We start from the raw sequence: 21,988 nt of genomic DNA on the forward strand, positions 1-21,988 counted from the left end.
TCCCGGGCAAGCGACCCCGAAGGAGGCGGGGGGAGGGAGGGAGAGGAAGGCGCACGCGCGAGGGAAGTGCTTCCGGGTTGGGAGGGGAGAGGCCCGAGAGGAGCGCGCGGAAGGGCCATAGAGAGCGGCGCGCAGAGCGGCAGCGCCTAAAGAACAATAAAAAACAATAATTAAAATATATCGTATTGTTTTATTATATAGTATAATGTGTTGCTGTTGTTGTTCAACCACCATCACGATCAGGCTCCCCCATTTTTATTTCTAGGTTCCAGTCCTCCTTTCAAGGGTTCCAGCTTGTCTCATGTGGCAGAGAGTTCCGCAGTTCAACTCTGGGCTGCGTCGAGGAGGACTTTCTGTTATTTGCCCCGCATTCAGCTTCACAGAATATCCCTGAGTTCACAGCTGTCCATGGAGACACAGCAGCCTGGCTGCCGAGTCAAACCAAAGGGAGTGGGGCATCTAGTCCAGCATGCTCTTCTTACTATGGTCAACCAGATACATATGGGGAGCAGGAGAAGAGCCCTCTACCTCTCTTTCAAATCAGAACCAGTGAAGGTCCTGTGTGAGTGCCTGGAGGTGGTTGGAGGATGGATGGCGGCTAACAGATTGAGGTTGAATCCTGACAAGACAGAAGTACTGTTTCTGGGGGACAGGAGGCGGGCAGGTGTGGAGGATTCCCTGGTCTGAATGGGGTAACTGTGCCCTTGAAGGACCAGGTGCGCAGCCTGGGAGTCATTCTGGACTCACAGCCGTCCATGGAGGCACAGGTCAGTTCTGTGTCCAGGGCAGCTGTTTACCAGCTTCATCTGGTACTCAGGATGAGACCCTCCCTGTCTGCAGACTGTCTGGCCAAAGTGGTGCATGCTCTGGTTATCTCCCGCTTAGACTACTGCAATGCGCTCTACGTGGGGCTACCTTTGAAGGTGACCCGGAAACTGCAATTAATCCAGAATGTGGCAGCTAGACTGGGGACTGGGAGCAGCCACCAAGACCACATAACACCAGTCTTGAAAGACCTACATTGGCTCCCAGTACGTTTCCGAGCACAATTCAAAGTGTTGGTGCTGACCTTTCAAGACTTAAACGGCCTCGGTCCTGTATACCTGAAGGAGCATCTCCAGCCCCATCGTTCTGCCTGGACACTGAGGTCCAGCTCTGAGGGCCTTCTGGCGGTTCCCTCATTGCGAGAAGCCAAGTTACAGGGAACCAGGCAGAGGACCTTCTCGGTGGTGGCACCCGCCCTGTGGAACGCCCTCCCACCAGATGGCAAAGAGAAGAACAACTACCAAACTTTTGGAAGACATCTGAAGGCAGCCCTGTTTAGGGAAGTTTTTAATGACGGAGGTTTTAATGTATTTTTAATATTTTGTTGGAAGCCTCCCAGAGTGGCTGGGGAAGCCCAGCCAGATGGGCAGGGTATAAATAATAAATTATTGTTATTATTGTTATTATTCCAGAGTTACAAGAGGGAGAGGAAAAGCGTTCTCTCTCCCCTTTCTCCATGCCAGGCATAATTTTATAAAAAAATTTCATGCTGCCTATCACTCACCTTTTCTCTAAACTAAAACTTTTATCTACACTATAATTTCCCAAACACTTCAGCCTTTCCTCACGGGGGACTCACTCCTTCCTGTGATCATTTTGCTGCCCATTTTCTGAAACTTTTCCAGCTCTACCCTCTCCTTTTGGAGGTGAGGCAACCAGAATTGGGCACAGTATTGCAAATGCGGCTGCACCATAGATTTGTATGTAGGAAAACTTGTCAAAATATCAACAAAATCGAAAGTTTTACAACAAATGTACGTAATAAAATTACGGGTTTTGAATGCTAAGGGTTGTTTAATGTATATATCGAAAGCCATGTTTTCTTTTCCAGACATGGATGTCTGTACTCAATGTCAAGAAGATCAATATCCAAACCGTGGCCAGGAGTTTGCCTATGTCTGCTCTACCCCTGGAAGGTATGAACCTTTTCTAGCTCTGCAACATCGCCTTCGAAGGTGAGCCTAGCATCATCCGGCTCTTAAAGCAGGGAGGAAAAGGAGGAGGGAATATTATTCTCACACAAAACAGGGTGTCCGGAGTAAGCTTTGACTTCTCTCTCTACACAAACACAGTGTTTCATCAAAAGAAAACGCTGGGAAGCAAAAAGAGGTCCAGGATCAGCTCTTCCACCTTTATTTTTAATAATTATCCTTATACACACACACACACACACACACACACACACACACACACACACCCCTCCCTCTGAGGTTCTGCCCGTCTCAGGAAGGAGACATCAAACCCCAGAGCCCACCCCACCAGGCCTGGCAGGGATGAGGATGGTGTGCCCCCCCCCCCGACTGACCTCTCCTGGCTTTCTCTCTGGCCAAGCCCAAGTTCCCGGGGGCCCAGAGATGGAGGGGCACCAAGAGAGGGGCAGTGTTAACCAGAGGGGCAGGGAGGGTTAGTACTGAAAAGTGGGGAGAGAGGCTACCCAGCAGCTGTTTGGGGCAGGGACGTTTTCAATGCCTCCATTTAAATCAGTGCTTTCTGAAAATCGCCTCGGCCAGGCATCCCCATTGCGGCTCATGAGGGGCCGCTGGACTCTCCCTCTTCCTCCCTGCCAGGTGCGGAGGGGATCCTGGTCCAGCGCCAACACTTCTTGCGTGGCCCAAAACCGTCAAAGAACTTCGAAGGAGCGGCGCCGGCCGGCTTCCAAAAGGCAGATTCCAGGGAGCCCCAGGCAAAAAAAGGAGGACCTGCTGTTACTGAGAACTGCAGGCCTAAGACGGTGGTCCGTTGGCGGGATAGTCTCCTTCTCTGACCCCCCCAGCATCCCCCCCTCACCTGCCTGGCTCCCTCAAGAGCCAACCAGGGGAGCAATTGACACACACACACGGCGGCAGAGCTCAATCTGTGAGTCGGTCCAGGGCAGGGAAGGAAAAGGAAAGAAGGGGGGGGTGTCTCTTGCACCCCCGCATACACACACACACCCAGGACCCCAGAGATGGCAGCAGCATGTCCATTAACATCCCTTGAGACTTTCTGAAAGCCTCTAACTTGTATCATCCTATTTGGATTTTTTCTTATAAAGTTCCCCCGCACACATACGTATTAACACAGTCAGCCCAGCCCCTTTTAGGCACCTGGTGATTGAAGAAAACCAAAATAAAAGGAGGTGGGGAGGGGGAGAGAGTCAGCCCCCCCAACCCCGGACACAGTAACGCCCCTCCGGGGACCCCTCTGCCGCGTTCCTCCCGGTCCGCTCGCTCTGTGGGGTCACATGATCTGGCACTGGTCTCCTCCCGAGCTGGCTGCGTCTGGCAGGTTCATTCCCTCCAGGTCGAAGTTCAGGCCGGGGGGCTGCAGGAGGAAGAAGATGGAGAGAAGGGGGAGATTAGCCGGGACCCCTGCATTGCAGGGGGTTGGAATAGATGACCCGCAGGTGTCCCTCACAACTGTACGGTTCTATGGACTATTTCCTGTTGTGCCGGAGGGCAGGACGTTAACCAACAAATTGCAAGAAAGGAGATTCTGACTAAACCTCAGGAAGAGCTTTCTGAGAGCAAGAGCCGTTTGGCAGAGGAAGGGGCCCCGTCTGAATGCTGGTTCTCCTTCGCTGGAGATTTCCAAGCAGAGGTTTGTTGGCCACCTGCCAGGGATGCTTTCGCCGTGATTCCGGGGGGTTGGACTAGATGGCCCCGGGGGATCCCTTCCAACCCCACAATTCTTTGATTGGCTTGCAGGAAGGAAAGGTGTGGGCAGAATTAAGAAGGGAGCTGTGGTCCAGCTACACCTGGAGGAATGAAGGAAGGGAAGAGAGAGATAGATAGAAAGAAAGAAAGAAAGAAAGAAAGAAAGAAAGAGAGAAAGAGAGAGAGAGAGAGAGAGAAAGAAAGAAAGAAAGAAAGAAAGAAAGAAAGAAAGAAAGAAAGAGAAATGGGTCACTATCTGCCCCTGGCCCAAGCTCACCGATTCTCCTGCCAGTTCCTTGGGGGGGTGGCCGAGGTCTTGGAGCTGGAAGGCAGACAAAACAGGCAGCGGCATCAGCAAGCGAACCATGGCAGGGGCTCAATTTCCTGCCCTCCGTGCCCTCTCCCCCCTACCCACCTGCTGCATGAGGTCCAGGACCATCTCAAAGCGGGCCTTGTGCTCCATGTCCCCGTCGGTGGGCAGCTCGGCCTCAAACTGCTCGCAGATCCTGCCCATGATGCTGTGCTGCTCCTGGTACTTCTCGAACTGCTCCTGTGGCAGGGAGTCGCGGTGGCTCTGCAGCCACTCCGGGTACTGGGGGAGGAAAAGAGGGGAGGGTGGGCCAAGCTGCTCCTACATGGACCGCAGGAAGCCCGATTTGGGCTCATCTTCTTCAGGACTGTCTACACCAGGGGTAGGCAACCTAAGGCCCAGGGGCCAGATCCGGCCCAATCGCCTTCTAAATCCAGCCTGTGGACGGTCTGGGAATCAGCATGTTTTTACATGAGTAGAATGTGTCCTTTTATTTAAAATGCATCTCTGGGTTATGTGTGGGGCATACCCCCCCCCAAAAAAATAGTCTGGCCCACCACATGGTCTGAGGGACGGTGGACTGGCCCACGGCTGAAAAAGGTTGCTGACCCCTGGTCTACACTAAGTGGGTCTCCAGGGTTTCAGATGGGTATCTCTCAGACAGCCACACCTGGAGAAGCACTGAACCCAGGCCCTTCTGCTTGCTCTTTATCACTGAGCGATGGCCCTTTCCACTAAAAGTGAAGCAGGTCCCTAGTCCTCATGGTTCTAAAGGTAAAGGGACCCCTGACCATTAGGTCCAGTCATGGCAAACTCTGGGGTTGCGGCGCTCATCTCGCTTTACTGGCCGAGAGAGCCGGCGTACAGCTTCCGGGTCATGTGGCCAGCAGGACTAAGCCGCTTCTGGCTAACCAGAGCAGCGCACGAAAACGCCATTTACCTTCCCGCCGGAGCGGTACCTATTTATCTACTTGCACTTTGACGTGCTTTTGAACTGCTAGGTGGGCAGGAGCAGGGACTGAGCAACGGGAGCTCACTCTGTCGCGGGGATTCGAACCGCCGACCTTCTGATTGGCAAGTCCTAGGCTCTGTGGTTTAACCCACAGCGCCACCCGCGTCCCTCCTCATGGTTCTAGTGTTGTTTTTTCCAGGAATGTAGGGAGCAGCCTTACACTGAGTTAAGACCCTTGAGCCCATCTGCGCTCCTCTCCCATCCTGCTTAGGATGCCAGGGGCTGATCCTGGGACCTTCTGCATTCAAGGCAGCTGTTCTGCCACTGGGCTATGCCCCTTCCCCCTTACCTTCTCGGTGATCTCCTTCAGGGAGGGGTAGAGCACGTCTTTCGACAGCAGGTTCTGCATGATACTCTGCATGATGGGCAAGAGGCTCCCTTCGCCGTCTCCTTCCTCCAAGCCAAGGCCTTCCATGGTCTTTGCAAGCTCCTCTTCGGAGACGCTGGAGTTCTGCGGGAGAAGGAAGGGGGGGCAGCTGTTAAGGAGGCCGGGCGAGGAAGCCAACATCTTCACGGAAGGAAAAGGCAAGCGACGGCCTCCAGCCCCGCCGGCTGCGTTCTAAGTCCACTGCTCCGTAGGAGGCTACCAACTCGTACGGCTTTAAAAGAGGATCAGACAAATTCATGGAGGAAGGGAGGATCCTGCTCTGGGGGTTTCCCTTGCCAGAGTGGTGCATGCTCTGGTTATCTCCCGCTTGGACCACTGCAATGCGCTCTCCATGGGGCTACCATTGAAGGTGACTTGGAAACTGCAATTAATCCAGAATGTGGGAGCCAGACGGGTGACTGGGAGCGGCCGCCGAGACCACATAACACCAGTCCTGAAAGATCTGCATTGGCTCCCAGTACGTTTCCGAGCACAATTCAGAGTGTTGGTGCTGACCTTGAAAGGATCAGTGGTCAGGGATGATGGGAGTTGTAGTCCCAAAACATGTGGAGGCAGAGTTTGCCTATGCTTGCCCTAAATGGTCTCAGCCCAGTAGACCTGAAGGAGCGTCTCCACCCCTATCGTTCAACCCGGACACTGAGGTCCAGCTCCGAGGGCCTTCTGGCGGTTCCCTCCCTGCGAGAAGTGAGGTTACAGGGAACGAGGCAAAGGGCCTTATCGGTGGTGGCACCCAGCCTGTGGAACACCCTCCCGTCAGATGTCAAGGAAATAAACAACTATTTTACTTTTAAAAGACAACTGAAGGCGGCCCTGTTTAGGGAAGCTTTTAATGTCTGACGCTGTATTGTTTTTAATATTCGGTTGGAAGCTGCCCAGAGTGGCTGGGGAAAGCCAGCCAGATGTGCGGGGTATAAATAAATTATTATTATTATTATTATTATTATTATTATTATTATTTCTCAAAAGCGGCCAGCTGGGAGCCCAAGTGAGACCCTGAGCACAACAGCAGCTACGCAGTTCTCTGCCACCTGTTATTCTCTGGTAGATTGCTCTTGGGCATGGAGGTTTTGCTATCACAGCAGACCTCCGCATGGCGATCCTGGCCTTCTGGATCAGGCCAGCGTCCCATCTAGTCCCAGACTCCTGTTCTCACAGCAGCCAACCAAATCCCCCAAAGGGAATCCCGCAAGCGGGCCCTGGGTGCAAGAGAAGCAGCAGCGCTCTCCCCGCTTGCAGTTAGAGCAGCAACTGGGACAGACGTCGACGAAACGGGGTCTGCAGAGTGGATCCACTGCTGGAAACGCAGAGGAAGCGTTTCGGAGAAGCCAGGGAGACAGAAAGGGGTTCAGGGGTTTACCTGGAGGTCGTCTGCGTTCTTTGCCAAGCCGCTGAGCGTCTCTTTCAGGCAGGAAGTAAACTCCTGCTGGGAGTTGGAGTCGCTTCCTGCAAAAAAGCGAGGGACAAAGTGTTTAAGAGACCCCAGGAGAGGAAAATGCATTTGGTTTTAAAATGAAAAATATTATTTCTATATTTAGACCACTTCTATACCACTTAATAAGTTTTCTTAAATATATCAATCTCTTACGTGGTGTACGAAAATCTAAAGCGACGACTAACAACTTGAACGACAAATGTTACAAAAATATAAAGCCACACACACATTTATATACGTAATTCCTGAGAAAGTTGAAGCAGTTTTAATCTGATCTGATATTTCAACTTATGTAAGTTTTAAAGCACTGTCGTGATTTTTTTCTCGATTTTACTGTTTTATCTTTTTGGTAAATCGCTTTGAGGGCTGTCGTTTGTTTACACAATCAAGCAGTGTATAATTTTTACGAAATAAATAACCCAGCGTCAGTTCCTTCCGCTTCTGACACACCTGCCCTCTCGGCCTCTTTGCTCTCACCCAGGAGCCTGAAAAGGGATGCAACCTCACTGCTCCCCCGTCTTTATTTTGAAAGGGCACCAGAAATCCTGCAACGGGAATTTGGAGACCCCAAGGGCCTGAGACTCGCTTGAGGGAAGAACGGGTTCCCACAAAACACCCATGAGCTGCCATGGCAAAGGTCGCGATTCTGTGCTGAGTTGCCCTGGTGCCCCAAATCCACCCGTCGGAAAAGTTGCTTGAAGTCGGGCAACACTGGCATTCTGACTCAAGTTCAGGAAGAACTTTCCAGGGCTAAGAGCCATTGGATAGTGGAGCAGGCAACCTCGGAAGGCGGTGGGCGAGATCTCTTTCAGAGGCTGGATGGGCATCGTGCCAGGGAACCTTTAGCTGTGATTCCAACTAACCCTGACCATTAGGTCCAGTCGTGGCCGACTCTGGGGTTGCGGCGTTCATCTCGCTTTATTGGCCGAGGGAGCCGGCGTACAGCTTCCGGGTCATGTGGCCAGCATGACTAAGCCGCTTCTGGCGAACCAGAGCAGCGCACGGAAATGCCGTTTACCTTCCCGCCGGAGCGGTACCTATTTATCTTCTTGCACTTTGACGTGCTTTTGAACTGCTAGGTTGGCAGGAGCAGGGACCGAGCAACAGGAGCTCACCCCATTGCAGGGATTCAAACCGCCGACCTTCTGATCGGCAAGTCCTAGGCTCTGTGGTTTAACCCACAGCGCCACCTGCGTCCCCACATACAGTTCTGCAATTCTACGTGTAGCAACAACAGCAGCAGTTCTCCGGGCCAAATTCTGTGCGACTGCCATAAAACGTAGGGAACAAGCTGTACTACCAAAATGATTAAGGTTTTAAATGACAATTTTAGGTTCTATTTTAGTGATCAAGATTTAATGTATATTTTTAACTGCCACTATATCCGAATTGTCTCTGTTATACCCAATTGCAATTCAATGTATTCCTGCTGTGTTTTGTGATTTTCCTGATATTGTAAGTGAGCCAGAACTGGTCTGTGGCCGTAATAATAAAATTCATTCATTCATTCAAATTCAGCTGCCCTTCGTTGGAGGCTTTTAAGCAGAAGTTGGAAGCCCACACAGCATTTTCAAAGCAACACCACTTTGAACTCACGCAGGTGAGAAAAGGCATGGATCTCTTTGGGGCAGTGAGGTATTTTTAGCTAACCAGTGGGAGTCCGGGTGTGTGTGTGTGTGTTTTGAAGAGCATTCGTTTCAAAGAGCCCCTTTCAAAGTGTCAGTTTTAACACATATTTTTTATTTAAGTAACAGCATAGTGGTACGATCTCTTGATTGATGTAAAGCAGCATGAAAGGTGCTGGGTCTAATGTTCAGGTGGAGGTCTCTTAGCTTTGCTTTATCAATGTGTGTGATGCTCAGGGGGGGTGGGAAAGCACCCCCTCATTTATTTTGAGACGCGTGGAGGTCTTCGTTTTGAGAAGGGCGGGGTGTGAGTGTGGGCTGCTGTCCTCCAGAGACGGCGGCACTGCACAACATTTTGGGATATTGTCTCACGGAATTGTGGAGTTGGAAGGGAGCCCCAGGGCTCATCTAGTCCAGCCCCCTGCAATGCAGGAATTTCAGCTACAGCATCCAGGACTGATGGCCATCCGACCTCTGCTTAAAAAACTCCAAGGAAGGAAAGTCCACAACCTTCCGAGGGCGACCGTTCCACTGTTGAGCAGCTTCTACTGTCAGAAAGTTCTTCCTGATGTTGAGTCAGAATCTACTTTCTTGTAACTTGAAGCCATGGGTGTGAGTCCTACCTTCCAGAGCAGGAGAAAACAAGCATGTTCCCTCCTCCATGTGACAGCCCTTAAGATATCTGTTCTCCAGGCTAAGCTGTCAGGAGTTCAGCCTACACTCGAGTAGGACCCTGGCAGAGACACATGCCCGACTGGCATGTTCTCTCCCTCCTGGTCGATCGTTCAGGAGCTTCAAAAGCTTTCTTCAGCCCGAACATCACAGCGACTGATGCCAACCAACACCAGCACACTTAGGGATCCGCAGAGTTTGCACATGGCTTGCGTGACAGAGCTCAGCAACTCAGCATGTTGGCTAATCTACTTTATTTGCATATAAACACACACGGAGCACTGCAACATGGCTCCCTTTCTCTCTAGCATCAGAGAGCAAAGAGAAAAAGAACAAAGGACTATAGTCCCACTTCACGGAACACAGTAACACAAACATCCTGTGTCCGTCACTTCCCACGGTGGAGTCAAAACATACACCGTCATGTGAAAGACAACAATCCCATGACTGCAATCACGGAGCAGGAATTCTAACATCCCCAGCTCCCTCAACCATTCCTTGGCTTCCAGATCCTTGACCATCTCAGTCACCCTCCTCTGCACACGCTCCATATTTTCAATATCTTCCTCCAATGGAGGTGCCCAGAACCGGACACTGGACTCCAGGAGGGGTGTGACCAAGGCAGAATAGAGCGGGACTATCACTTCCCTTGGGACGCGGGTGGCGCTGTGGGTTAAACCACAGAGCCTAGGACTTGCCGATCAGAAGGTCGGCGGTTCGAATCCCCGCGACGGGGTGAGCTCCCATTGCTCAGTCCCTGCTCCTGCCAACCTAGCAGTTCAAAAGCAAGTGCAAGCAGATAAATAGGTACCGCTCCAGCGGGAAGGTAAACAGCGTTTCTGTGCGCTGCTCTGGTTCGCCAGAAGTGGCTTAGTCATGCTGGCCACATGACCCGGAAGCTGTACGCCGGCTCCCTTGGCCAATAAAGCAAGATGAGCGCTGCAACCCCAGAGTCACAACTGGACCTAATGGTCAGGGATCCCTTTACCTTTTTATCCCTTCCCTTGATCTGGGTACTAGACTCTTCTCTTTCTATCAATGCTCAGCTGGAGGGAGCAAGTTCAGACCCTGCCTGGCTTTCCGCTAAGAAGAGGGGCGGCGAAGAGGGGAGGATCTCAAGAAACTTCCCAAAAGCAACTCGCTCACCGACTCTGCCTGCTGCTTCGGAGAGCTTCTGGAACTGCTCCACCAAGTGGGGTTCCTCCTCGGCCAACTCCTTCATGGCCTTCTCAAACTCAGCAGTGGCCTGGGAGGCCAGTTCACTATCGAAGAGATCCTGGAAGAACTTCTCCTGCGAGGCAAAGAGGGAATCCTAGGAAGAGAAAAGCGAAATGGGTGAGACGAGCAGTGGGGTTCAGCCCCCCCTGGATTAAAGCAGAGGGGAAGCTCTGAGTCTTGCCCTGATCGACCAACATGAATAGCCCGCCAAACATTTGCCTAGGCAGCTGGCTAAGTCCAGGAGCAAAAGGAAAATAAATAAATCTGTTCTTAAGAACTTTCCTGTCCTTTACTAAGAAACCAGAGGCATTTTTACTTGGCATTGTAGGGGAGAATATTAACAGACATTTACGGCATGTAATGGTCTAAGAGAAAACATTATGAAAATGATATATAGGTGGTACACAACCCCAGTCAAGCTTGCAAAGATTTACCACTTGCCTGATAATAAATGTTGGAAATGTAAAGAAAAGGAGGGTACATTCTTTCACCTTTGGTGGACGTGCCCGAAGATTAAGGCATTCTGGGAAATGATCTATAATGAACTTAAAAAGGTATTTAAATATACTTTCCCCAAGAAACCAGAGGCCTTTCTCTTGGGCATTGTCGGACAGGGGGTGTTAAAGATGGATATAACCTTCTTTTTGTACGCTACAACAGCAGCTAGAATACTTATTGCGAAGTACTGGAAGACACAAGAACTACCCACACTGGAAGAATGGCAGATGAAGGTGATAGACTACATGGGCCTGGCAGAAATGACGAGCAGAATCCGAAACCAGGGAAGAGAAGCAGCACAAGAAGAATGGAAAAAGTTTAAGGACTATTTAAAGAAATATTATAAAATTAACGAAAGTTAGAATGATGTTGGACTGGAAAGTAAACGGTTACTATTAGCAAGGGTTAAGACAAGGAGAATAAGGAAGATTAGATTAAATTTAAATTAAAATAAGGGAAGATTTGCTGAGTAATTGATAAGAATTTGGAATACAGAAAAGGGAGGCATGAGGAAGTCGGGGAAGAAAGGTATAAGAAATTAAGATATGAAATGGTACATGTTTTTTTTTGTTTTTTTTTTTCGTTTTTGTCTGTTTATGTATTTGTTATATGTCTGTTATTGTTATAAAAACCTTGAATAAAAAATTATTAAAAAAAAAAAGAGAATATTAACAGACAGGATTATAAATTGTTTTTATATGCAACAACAGCAGCAATAATATTTATTCGCACAAGAATGGAAGTAGGAAGAATTACCGACGAAAGAAGAATGGCAAATGAAATTAATGGACGATGCAGAATTAGATAAATTAACAGGAAGGATTCGAAACCTGCGGGATCAGAGATTCTTAGAGGACCAGAGTAAATATTTGAACTATTTGAAAACCAATTGTAATAAACAGATTACACTAGGAGGACTGCAAAAAGTTCTGTAAGGAGGGCTTTGTGAAATATTGCAAGGAAGACTTTGATAAGAATTATTAGATAAGGACGATTAAAAGTAATAAATTAAGAAATGCAGAACAAGTGATAAAGAACGGAAAATCTTTAGAGGTTGTTGACGGAAGTCTAAATTACTGTATAAGATAAGAAGTTATGTTAAATGATTGTTGGAACTTATATGTTAAAAATTAATAAATATAAAATAAGAACTTTCCTGTCTACTCGCCTGGAAACAAAACTCACTCACCAGAGGAGAGCAAGGCAAGGAGCTATTTCGGAGCTCAAATCAGCGCCACGCTCGGCCCTCTCTGACATCCGCACAAGTTCTTGTGTGGCCTAATGGACCCATTTCACAGAGCAGGAACTGCAAATTGTTCTCAGGATCAAGAACATGGGTAGGCAAACTAAGGCTCAGGGGCTGGATCCGGCCCAATCGCCTTCTAAATCGGCCTGCAGACGGTCTGGGAATCAGTGTGTTTTTACATGAGTAGAATGTGTCCTTTTATTTAAAATGCATCTCTGGGTTATTTGTGGGGCATAGGAATTTGTTCATTTTTTCCCCTTATATAGTCCGGCCCCCCACAAGCTCTGAGGGACAGTGGACCGGCCCCCTGCTGAAAAAGTCTGCTGACCCCTGATCAAGAAGCTGTAGGCTGTTTCAGCAACGGGGAGAAGAAGCAACGGGCAGTCAGAGGTCCTGTCCATGTGTGACCCTCTCCCCCTGCCGAGCCAAGACCCCCAAGGTCCATCTCCTTGGGAGCAAGGGGCTGCCCTCTCTCCCCCAGCCGCCCCACCCATCCGCACATTCCCAGGGGGCGCTCAGGTCGCCTGCCCTACCTTGGCAGCATCTCCAGGCGATTTCTCAGAGACGCTACCGTCCCCCACGGAGGCAGTTGAAGGGGGCGGCGATGGGACTGGCTTGGCCTTGTCAAAGTCATCGAGGGCACCTGGGGGGGGGGGGAGAAAGAAGAGTGATGATGCAAGGCGGGAGGGGGCATTATTGAAACAGCCGCCCCCACATGAGGGAGCAGACGTGAGCAGGTATGCATCTCCCCTAAATCCAGAAGGCAAGAGAGGGGTTTCTTTGCTGGGGGGCCCAGGGTGGGATTTACCCAAGGAAGAGGCACCTTCTGGGGGCTTCCCAGCACACAATGGTGCAGGAAGACCCCCCCACTCCGGTGTTTCCCAAAGGGGGCGATATCACTCCCGGGGGGGGCGCTGTAATGATCCAGGGGGCGGGAGAAGCAATTGGGGGGGGCGTTGAATAAAAATAAGGGAGCGGTGGAAGAATAAAATTTTGAACAACCGTTTGCACACATTTCATCTGTTGCATAATGATGCTGACTGATGTAACATAAAGTCACAGTGATTATTTTCCAAATAAACACACAAAATGCAAGTTATAACCGATCAGTCCGCCAAATGTTGCCACGTTTTGATAAATAATGCTATAATTTCAAGCTCCAAGGTGCCTTATTTACAACATCTTTCTTTACTACATTGCAGGACGTAGGTGGAAATACAGATACATAAAAGAACACAGATTTGTCACTGCTGCATCTCTCTGCCTGTTCACTTAAAGAAGGCAGATTTCAGGGCCAAATCGGCTTCCAACCTGCTCCTGAAACCGCCCAGATCCTGAGCAGAATCTCCTTTCCAGACTCCACCTTGGAAGGAAGGAGCGAGTGCGAGGAGGCGTTGTGGGAAGAGGGGACACGGAGGCCAGGATCCTGCCCCTATGGAGCTCAAGGCAGATCCTGGCTCCAGTTTGCCTAAGCAAAAGCGGGTTTTTTAAAAGAATGGAAAGCCCAAACGTTCAATCTGGCAGGGCTGCGAAATGACAGAAAATCTGCTAGGATCCTCTCCGACACACTAAAGTCCTTGCGAAAGGAGATAAAAGTTCAAAGCAGTGATGCAACTGAAAGAGAGAACCACCTCCACTCTTGCCTCACCCAAGAGGATCACGTTGCCAGCGTTGCGTTGAGCAACAACAACAATCCCTGCTGAATAGGGGCGCTGGATGAGGTCCTGGGAGAGGCCCGGGTTCAAATCCTGCCACTCTGCCAGGGAGGAGTGCGACCACTGCCGTTCAACCTCACAAGGTTGTCGTGGGGATTACAGTGGGGGGGCAACGCACGCCACCTTGGGGAAAAGGTGGGTCCAAATGTGCCCCACAGCAAAACGTGCATCGTATTTTATTTTATTTTATTGCTATTTATTCCTTTGTTTCATAAAATCGATATACCACTGACGGTGTTAAAAAAATTAATCCTCATAAAGAGCAAAACAATAAAGTTATCGGGGAAAACAGTTAAAAACAGCTATTGGAAACATTCAAAAAATAATTAAAATCAACAATCAGCTAAAAATTAAGACACATGTAAACGTTCCGCATATCTGGATAGTCTTGTTTAAGCAAAAATGTTTTTAGCAGGCGCTGTAAAGAGCACAGCGAAGGCCCCTGTCAAGAGGCAGGGAGTTCCACAGGGTGGCTGCCAACAAACTAAGATGCTGGTTTCTTACGGATGCCGAATGGGTGCCAGCTCTGCAGATTGTGTTGATTGGGCAGAGTGGGCGTATATGGCGTAAGAGGATCTCTGGTCCTAAGCTGCTAAGGGCTTCTATTGTAATATCCTGAATTTGTCGTGGCAGCAGGAAAGGGCAAGGCACACACGTCAGAAAATGCACTCGTGAGCGCCAGGTGAGCCCCCAGGGAGGAGGGTCACCTGCTGCCACAGAGGAGCCCGAGGGCAACCTCACCCCCCTGTGCCAGCCCACGCAGAAACCCTAGACCTGCAGAGTCGCAAGGGACCCCCAGAGGTCATCCAGCCCAACCCGCTGCAGTGCAGGAATCTCAGCTAAACCTTACATGGCAGAGGGGCATCCAACCTCTGCTTAAAAATCCCCAGGGGGAGTGCGTCATGTGGGGACGGGGAGGGGGGCACTGTGCCCAGCGATGGGGGGGGTCTCTATCCACTCCGCCAAGAGGGCATTTATTTTAATTTGGGGAGGTGGGGCAGGGTTTCGACTCTTCCTGCTGGGACACGTTATAAGAGGCCTTCCCACGTGCACACACACATATACAGGCTTCTAAGCAGGGACATATGAAGGGGGGGGGAGATAAATAAGCAGCATATGGGGCAGCCCCTTTTAAGGAGAAATATGGGGAGAGTCTCTTTAAAGGCCCCCGCAGCGGGGATTCTCTTTGGGATGTGTGAACAGGGGAGGCATGGGGGGTCGAGTCAACCCCCGTGTCAGACACTTTGGGGGGAAGGTGGGGAATGGAGGGGGGAGCCTCTCCCCCCACCTACACGCAGCTGCCCCCCCAACCCAGCCGGGGAGGCCTGGCAGGGGCAGCCCCAAGGTCAAGGTCTTTTGCGGGGAGCCTCTCTTTCTCCCTGCCCCCCTGCGGGGTGGGGCAGACCCAGACCCTTCTCACCCCACGGCCTGACACGCGTGTCGCCACCCTGATCGTGTGAACGGGGGCGGGGGGAGGGAAGAGGGCAGTTTCGGGGCGGGGCTTGGGTTTGCGTGTGGTTTGGAGGTGGGTCCCCCTCCAACCCCCACCCCCACCCCGGGGTCTCCCCCTTCCTTACTCTCGAGTAGCTCCTCCAGCTCCGCGTCCTGCTGCTGCGGCTGCTCTTGCGGGGCGGGCGCCGCCATGTCTGCCGGGAGGGAGGCGGGGAAGCCGGGCAGGAAAGCGGCCGCGGAGCCTCCTTCTCGGGCGGAGCCAGCCGGAGCCTCGCCTGCCCTTCCGCTCCTCCGCCGCAGCTCCGCCCTCCGGGATCGGGGCCCTTCCGCTGCTGCGCGGAGCCCAATGGGTCTACTCGGAGCAGGGCTCGGATTCTCGTGGCGAGCCTCTTGCAGGAATTTGTGCATGGGTCTTTGGGGGGGGGGGTTGCCTCTCCAGCAGATCTCATGCACATGCAGCCCACTACCAAAACCAGCACCATCACTTTTGTGACTTTTGTGATTTGTCCCCACAAAACACTTCATCACAGTTTCTTCCTTTCTATTCAAAGGGCCTTTGCTGCACGATACCAAATGTAAGAATTCACTGATCAATGGATCTCTGTACTGGCTCACAGGGGAAACTTCAGAAATTCATCTAGACATGTGAGCTCAGCTCCTCAGCAGCCCCTCTGCCTGAGGGATAATCCCTGGCATCCTGATACCTGAGAGCCAGTCCAGAAATAACAAACCCAGTTGAAGACAAAAGGGTACGATTAACTTGGCTAGGAAACAGGGAAATGAAAATATTCATTACACTTGATGGGTGTTTGGTGGAGGGCAAGGGGGACCATGGGGCAGGGTCCAGGATGCTCAGATTCCTGCCACCAGGCCTCCCCTTTCATGGTGTAACCGTGATGTATGAGTGATGTAGTTTAGGGGGGTGTAACACGGGGATTAGTAAAAGGACCCCTGACCATTAGGTCCAGTCATGACTGACTCTGGGGTTGCACGCTCATCTCGCTTTATTGGCCGAGGGAGCCGGTGTACAGCTTCTGGGTCATGTAGCCAGCAGGACTAAGCCGCTTCTGGCGAACCAGAGCAGCGCACGGAAACGCCGTTTACCTTCCCGCCGGAGCGGTACCTATTTATCTACTTGCACTTGCTTTCGAACTGCTAGGTTGGCAGGAGCTGGGACCGAGCAACGGGAGCTCACCCCGTAGCGAGGATTCGAACCGCCGACCTTCTAATCGGCAAGTCCTAGGCTCTGTGGTTTAGACCACAGCGCCACCTGCGTCCCTAAACATGGGGATGAGCAGCTAATAAAAGTTTGGGTTCTCTTTTGTTGGGGGCTTCCATCTTGTTCCACCTGGTGGCAGGTGGGAGTCCTGTCGCAACAGTCTTCAATAAAGACCAAGCCGACTGGCTGCTGTTTTGCTCTGGTATTCCTGAATGGTGTCCTGGTTTTTTGTCCAAGGGAGCCCTCAGATTTCTCCGTTAACAAGCCAAAAATTATTATAATGGGAAGGAATCATAGTTTGGAAGGGACCCCCAAAGGTCATCTAGCCCAACCCGCTGCAAGCGTAGGGGTCGCAGCTGAAGGATCTGCTTGGGCCGAGAGATGAACCCCCTGGAGGCACCCGGAGGGAGGGATCCATGTCTCCCCAGGGTGCAAGTCACTTCTGCAAGGCGGGCAAAACACACTCATTTTCAGGAAAGCCTCAGCTGGGAGAGGAGAGTCAAAAAACCCCAGGACGCCCTTGAACCCAGGGCTGCTCCCCTCTCTTCCTTTGCCTGTCCTCTAAGGAGCTCAGATCAAAATGTGCAGATAACAGGAAAGGTTGCTAGGTTCATAGGAGGGGCAATCAGAATAAGGGCCACTGAGTGCTGATTCAGGACTTTAAATTGTGCTCTTATATCAAATTTCCTTTTCTGCGTATACTGTAATGCTTTACTGTTGCTGTGGCCATTGGCTATTGCTAATGAAGTTTAGATAAATAGATAACTTATTTATTACGGTCGGAGACCAGCTTATAAAACACACTTGGGGGTTTTATCTTATCTCAGGCAGATCACATCTTGTTTGAATCGTGTTTGCCAGGATGCATGAGGCTTCTCCCTTCCAACACTCATGGAACAACCGTACTGCGCAAGTGGCCGGAGGAGCAGGACCTCCTCGGAAATTATTCTTCTCATCTTCCTCTAAGGAGCTCAGGGAAGCTGTGGTGGCTGCATTAGATCAGGCGTGTCCAGAGTCTGTTTCGGGGGCCTAATCCGGCCCACCGGTCGGCTGAATCCGGCCCCGGTAAAATTCTAAAAAACCCTCAAGAACTTCAATCCTAAAAAAAGGTCAACTTTGGTCGGCCCCCATGGCCCTTCACTTCATCACATCTGGCCCTCTGAAAAAATTTGGACGCCACGGCTTAGATATTCCCAGCCGGGACGCCTTCCTCCTCCCCCCCCCCCTTTGTCCAAGGTGTCTTCATCACCATCTTCCATCTTCATCACCAGCTGCTCAGGGGGGAGAAGAGGGACTCCCCCCCCCGCCTTTGGGCACCCTGAGCTCCGTGTTTTTAGGGACACCCCCTCCACCACTGAAAGTCGCTTCCAAAGTGTTCAAACTCCTGGTGGGACGATGGAAGGAATCGCAACGGAAAACTGTTCCTTTTCGGCGCCCCAGGACCCGCCTGGCCGAGAGAGCCCCCTGGAAGGCTGCTTTGGCAATGGGCGGCCCACCCTGCAGGGGTGGCGGGGGGGGGGCTTGGGAGAACAGGCCAGGGTGCTGCCAAGGCTTGGTTGCCATGGCAACTGCAGCCCACTACTCAGGCCAAAGCCTGAGCCCAGGTTTGAGGGGGCTGCCCCGGGTCTCCTAAGCAGCTGAGAAGAGGGGGCTGTCACCTGCTCCCCCCCAAAGTGGGCACGGAGCCCCCAGCCCCGCTCCTCAAATCCTTCCCCTCCAGGGAGACCCTCTCACTTCATCCCTTACAGCGGTTCTCAACCTGCGGGTCCCCAGATGGACTCCCATCATCCCTGAGCTCTGGCCTTGCTAGCTATAATATAATAATAATTTATTATTTGTACCCCGCCCATCTGGCTGGGTTTCCCCAGCCACTCTGGGCGGCTGCCAACAAAGATGAAAAATACACTAAAATGTCACATATTTAAAACTTCCCTGAACAGGGCTGCCTTCAGATGTCTTCTAAAAGTTTGGTACTTATTTTTCTCTTTGACATCTGGTGGGAGGGAGTTCCACAGGGCGGGCGCCACCACTGAGAAGGCCCTCTGCCTGGTTCCCTGTAACTTGGCTTCTCGCAGGGAGGGAACCGCCAGAAGGACCTCGGAGCTGGACCTCAGTGTCCGGGCAGAATGATGGGGGTGAAGATGCTCCTTCAGGTCTACTGGGCCTTTGAGGCTGTTTAGGGCTTTCAAGGTCAGCACCAACACTTTGAATTGTGCTCGGAAAGTTAGGGGTGATGTGAGTTGTAGTTCAACAACATCTACTGGTTGAGAAAGGCTGCAAGTTCTGACTCTTCATAATAGTCCATTACACCTACTTTAAGCCGCCCCCCCCCAGTTAGGGACCCCACTCCCACCTCCCATATCCTGCAGTCTGAACCTCAGTTGCCCAACATGCATTTCCAGCCCCCCCCTCACTGCAGTCCCATTGCACCCCCAACCCTCTCCCCATTCAAGCCAGGTCTGGCCCCCACCCTCATTGTCAGGGATATTCCCTCCCCTCAAGCAGATGCCCACCCAAAGACCCCCCCCAACAGGGGTCCCTCCCTGGCAGTCCACCCCCACCAGAACAACCCCTATAGAGCCCCCTCTCTCTTAGGGGCCTTAAATCGCTCCCCCCCCACTTCACACTTGGAGCCAAAGGCAGCGGAGGGGGGGGGGGTCCTGTTTCTGTCCTTTCAGCCCTTCCAGTTTCCTCTGCTCCATTTTTGGTGAAAGGAAAAAATCCGCACAGACGGGAGGTCAAATAATATTTTACTTCCCCCCCTCACTTTTCTTAAAAAACAAAAAAACAAAAACCACAAACCTTTACCATCGGAAGGAAGAAAATAAAATTGGCTTTTAGCAGATTGAACAGCAAACAGTCTGGCATCTTATTTTTTTTTAAACACATATATATATCTATATATATATCTATATATAATCTTCTATGCCTCATCCACCTGTTTCAGCAAGCGGGGGGGGGTGTTTGCGAGGGACTTGCAGCTGGAGCCAGGGAGGCCCCCCCAGGAATCTGCATGGCCCGGCCAGGCTGGTTGGGGGTCGGGGTTGGGGGGTGGCAAGCCTGAGAACCAAGAGGGCCGCCTGCCCTCTGCTCCAGCCCAAACGCCGCCTGCACCGTGGCAAAGTCAGACCGGCTGTGGGAGGAAAGGGCGACTGGGGAGGGGGGCAGATTGTCGTAGCACCAGCAGGCGCCCCCTCCCCAAATAAAACAGCAGGAGGACCCTGATTGCAAGACAGGCGGCCGGCCTGGGCGCCCCCACAGCCCAGCCCTTGCCCACCTCTCGCGAAGCAAGTGCCAGCACGGAAGACAGCGGTGCTTGGAGGGCACAGGGCAGCCATTCTGCCCCAAGAAGGTTTGGGGTGGGGGGCACAGGGAGGGGGGGCGTTGCGTGCCTGATCCCTTTGGGCTGCTGCTGTCGCTGTCACGCCCTGAGAGATGCGGTGGTCTTTGCTGCCCCCCCCCACCCAGTCTGGGCTATGGGGGTCGTGGGCCTTTCCGATCTTCTTCTAGATATCCATCAGGGTATGGAGGCATATCTTTTTAAAAAAACCAACAACTTTCTCATATATTTACAATAACTCAATGCATATACATACATATTTATATCAAATAAGGTCTGGAAGCAGCTGGGAAATCTCTCCGGTGGGGGGGGGGGGCGGGGGTCTTCCTCACCGTGGAGAGAAAAACAAAAATAAACAAAATGGAAAAAAGTGCAATTATACAGAATATATTTCCAGCTTTCATGTACATTGGAAAAGCCAGTCTGTGGGGCACATATGCAGGTGTGCATATGTACGCGATTGATTCAGCGGTTGGGGGGGGGGCAAATGGAAGCTACCCCCTACCCAAAATGGAAGAGACATGCAGGCAGAGAGAGAGAGAGAGAGAAGTGGGGGCTCTCTCCACCTTAAGCCCCCCCCCCAAAAAAAAACCACCCTTCCGGGAGCTTGGCTGTCCCTCCTGGGAAGCCCCTGACGGGGAGAACTCCACAGATGTTCTTTTTTTCCAGGGTTCAGATTAATCCAGCACGTGCTTCCCAGGGATCAGGGATTCCAGTTTTCCTTCTGCTCCATCGCAGGTCTTGCCGCTTCTAACGTGGGCCGCTACAGGACCCCCGCCCTCTCCTCAGTTCAACCCAGAGACCCCCAAAGTGGGCAGGGAAGAGGAGGGGGCGGCGATCTGCCCGCGAGCGAGTCCGCCTGCTGCCTTCAGTCTGTCCAGTAGCAAAATGCCCCTTCCTAAAGGGTCACCTCCTGGGGGCTGTCTTCAGAAAGGGAGATCTGGCCTGGAAGGGAGAGAGATGGGGGGGACACTTTAATAATAATAATAACAACAACAACAACAACAACAACAACAACAACAACAACAACAACAACAATAATAATAATTTATTATTTGTACCCCGCCCATCTTGCTGGGTCTCCCCAGCCACTCTGGGCGGCTTCCAACGAAGATTAAAAATACATCAAAATGTCACACATTAAAAACTTCCCTGAACAGGGCTGCCTTCAGATGTTTTCTAAATGTCAGGTACAGTGGTACCTCAGGTTAAGAACTTAATTCGTTCCGGAGGTCCGTTCTTAACCTGAAACTGTTCTTAACCTGAGGTACCACTTTAGCCAATGGGGCCTCCCCCTGCCGCTGCCCAATTTCTGTTCTCATCCTGAAGCAAAGTTCTTAACCAGAGGTACTATTTTTGGGTGAGCGGGAGTCTATAACCTGAAGCATATGTAACCCGAGGTACCACTGTAGTTGTTTATCTCTTTGACATCTGGTGGGAGGGCGTTCCACAGGGCGGGTGCCACTACCGAGAAGGCCCTCTGCCTGCTTCCCTGTAACTTGGCTTCTCTCAGGGAGGGAACCACCAGAAGGCCCTCGGAGCTGGACCTCAGTGTCCAGGTAGAACGATGGAGATGGAGATGCTCCTTCAGGTCTACTGGACTGAGGCCGTTTAGGGCTTTCAAGGTCAGCACCAACACTCTGAAGAGCAGCCAAGCATAGCAGGAGTATCTCCCCCTCAGGCAGGGAGGGGTCAGGGAGCCCCCAACCTCCTGCAGGTGGAGAGGTGTCCGCAGCAAAAGAGGAGGGGGCAAACAGGGGGCTTCTTACCCAACGCAGATGCTGCCTCCGCCGGAGATTGTGGGGAGGGCAGAAGGTCCTCATCACTGGCTCTGGAGACTCGGCGGATGCCCGGCGGCGGTTGGCTCAGATCCGGCGGCACGCAGCCCACCGGCGTGGAGCTGTCTGTGGTAGAGCCGCCACTCAGGGATTGCAGCAGCTCCTGGTGGGCCTTCTCAACATCCTACAAGACCCCAAACAGAGAGAGGGGAAGGTGTAGCGTTCCCAAAACAAGGAAAGATTGGACTCTGATTAATAGAATACACACCAGGCTTGACCAGCAAGACTCTGGGAGGAGTGTGTATGATAATTCCTTGGCCCAGGTGAGTTTTATTCACAAAAGAACTTTTTACACAGTGTTCATAAGAACCAATCAATTTCCTCTGAGCATTTCAAAAACCCC

At 51.6% G+C, this 21,988-nt stretch overlaps 3 protein-coding genes across 8 annotated transcripts in view; 1 reads left to right on the forward strand and 2 right to left on the reverse strand.

Moving 5' to 3' along the window:
• The window catches only part of LOC310751719 (uncharacterized protein), a 950,206-nt gene that overhangs the window by 408,149 nt on the left and 520,069 nt on the right, over positions 1 to 21,988 (forward strand). The gene's annotated exons all lie outside the window — the stretch shown is intronic.
• Positions 2,302 to 15,671, reverse strand: PEX19 (peroxisomal biogenesis factor 19). Its single transcript, XM_083591409.1, has 8 exons — positions 15,374 to 15,671; positions 12,615 to 12,724; positions 10,266 to 10,431; positions 6,748 to 6,833; positions 5,292 to 5,453; positions 4,096 to 4,272; positions 3,958 to 4,002; positions 2,302 to 3,348 (listed from the first exon to the last, which is right to left on the reverse strand). Exons 1-8 carry the CDS (start codon positions 15,654 to 15,656, stop codon positions 3,265 to 3,267), a joined length of 1,113 nt encoding a protein of 370 aa, XP_083447535.1. The 5' UTR covers positions 15,657 to 15,671; the 3' UTR covers positions 2,302 to 3,264.
• The window catches only part of ARHGEF11 (Rho guanine nucleotide exchange factor 11), a 62,374-nt gene continuing 59,586 nt past the window's right edge, over positions 19,201 to 21,988 (reverse strand). For all 6 annotated transcript variants that reach the window (XM_083590936.1, XM_083590935.1, XM_083590937.1 and 3 more), the window contains 2 exons: positions 21,577 to 21,769; positions 19,201 to 20,752 (listed from right to left, as the gene is read on the reverse strand). In XM_083590936.1, coding sequence (XP_083447062.1) covers positions 20,706 to 20,752; positions 21,577 to 21,769 — 240 coding nt within the window. In that variant the 3' untranslated portion in view covers positions 19,201 to 20,705. The remainder of the gene's footprint in view (positions 20,753 to 21,576; positions 21,770 to 21,988) is intronic.

This window comes from Podarcis filfolensis (genome assembly GCF_964270895.1).
Source record: "Podarcis filfolensis genome assembly, chromosome: 16".
NCBI classification, from domain to species: domain Eukaryota; kingdom Metazoa; phylum Chordata; class Lepidosauria; order Squamata; family Lacertidae; genus Podarcis; species Podarcis filfolensis.

Excerpts from the sequence above, each read along its gene's own strand:
- PEX19 (XM_083591409.1), bottom strand. The coding sequence starts at position 15,656 with ATGCACAAATTCCTGCAAGAGGCTCGCCACGAGAATCCGAGCCCTGCT. Across the intron at positions 10,432-12,614 it reads CGCCTGGAGATGCTGCCAAG|GATTCCCTCTTTGCCTCGCA; the intron begins GTAGGGCAGGCG and ends TTCTCTTCCTAG. Across the intron at positions 4,003-4,095 it reads TCCTGGACCTCATGCAGCAG|CTCCAAGACCTCGGCCACCC; the intron begins GTGGGTAGGGGG and ends TCTGCCTTCCAG.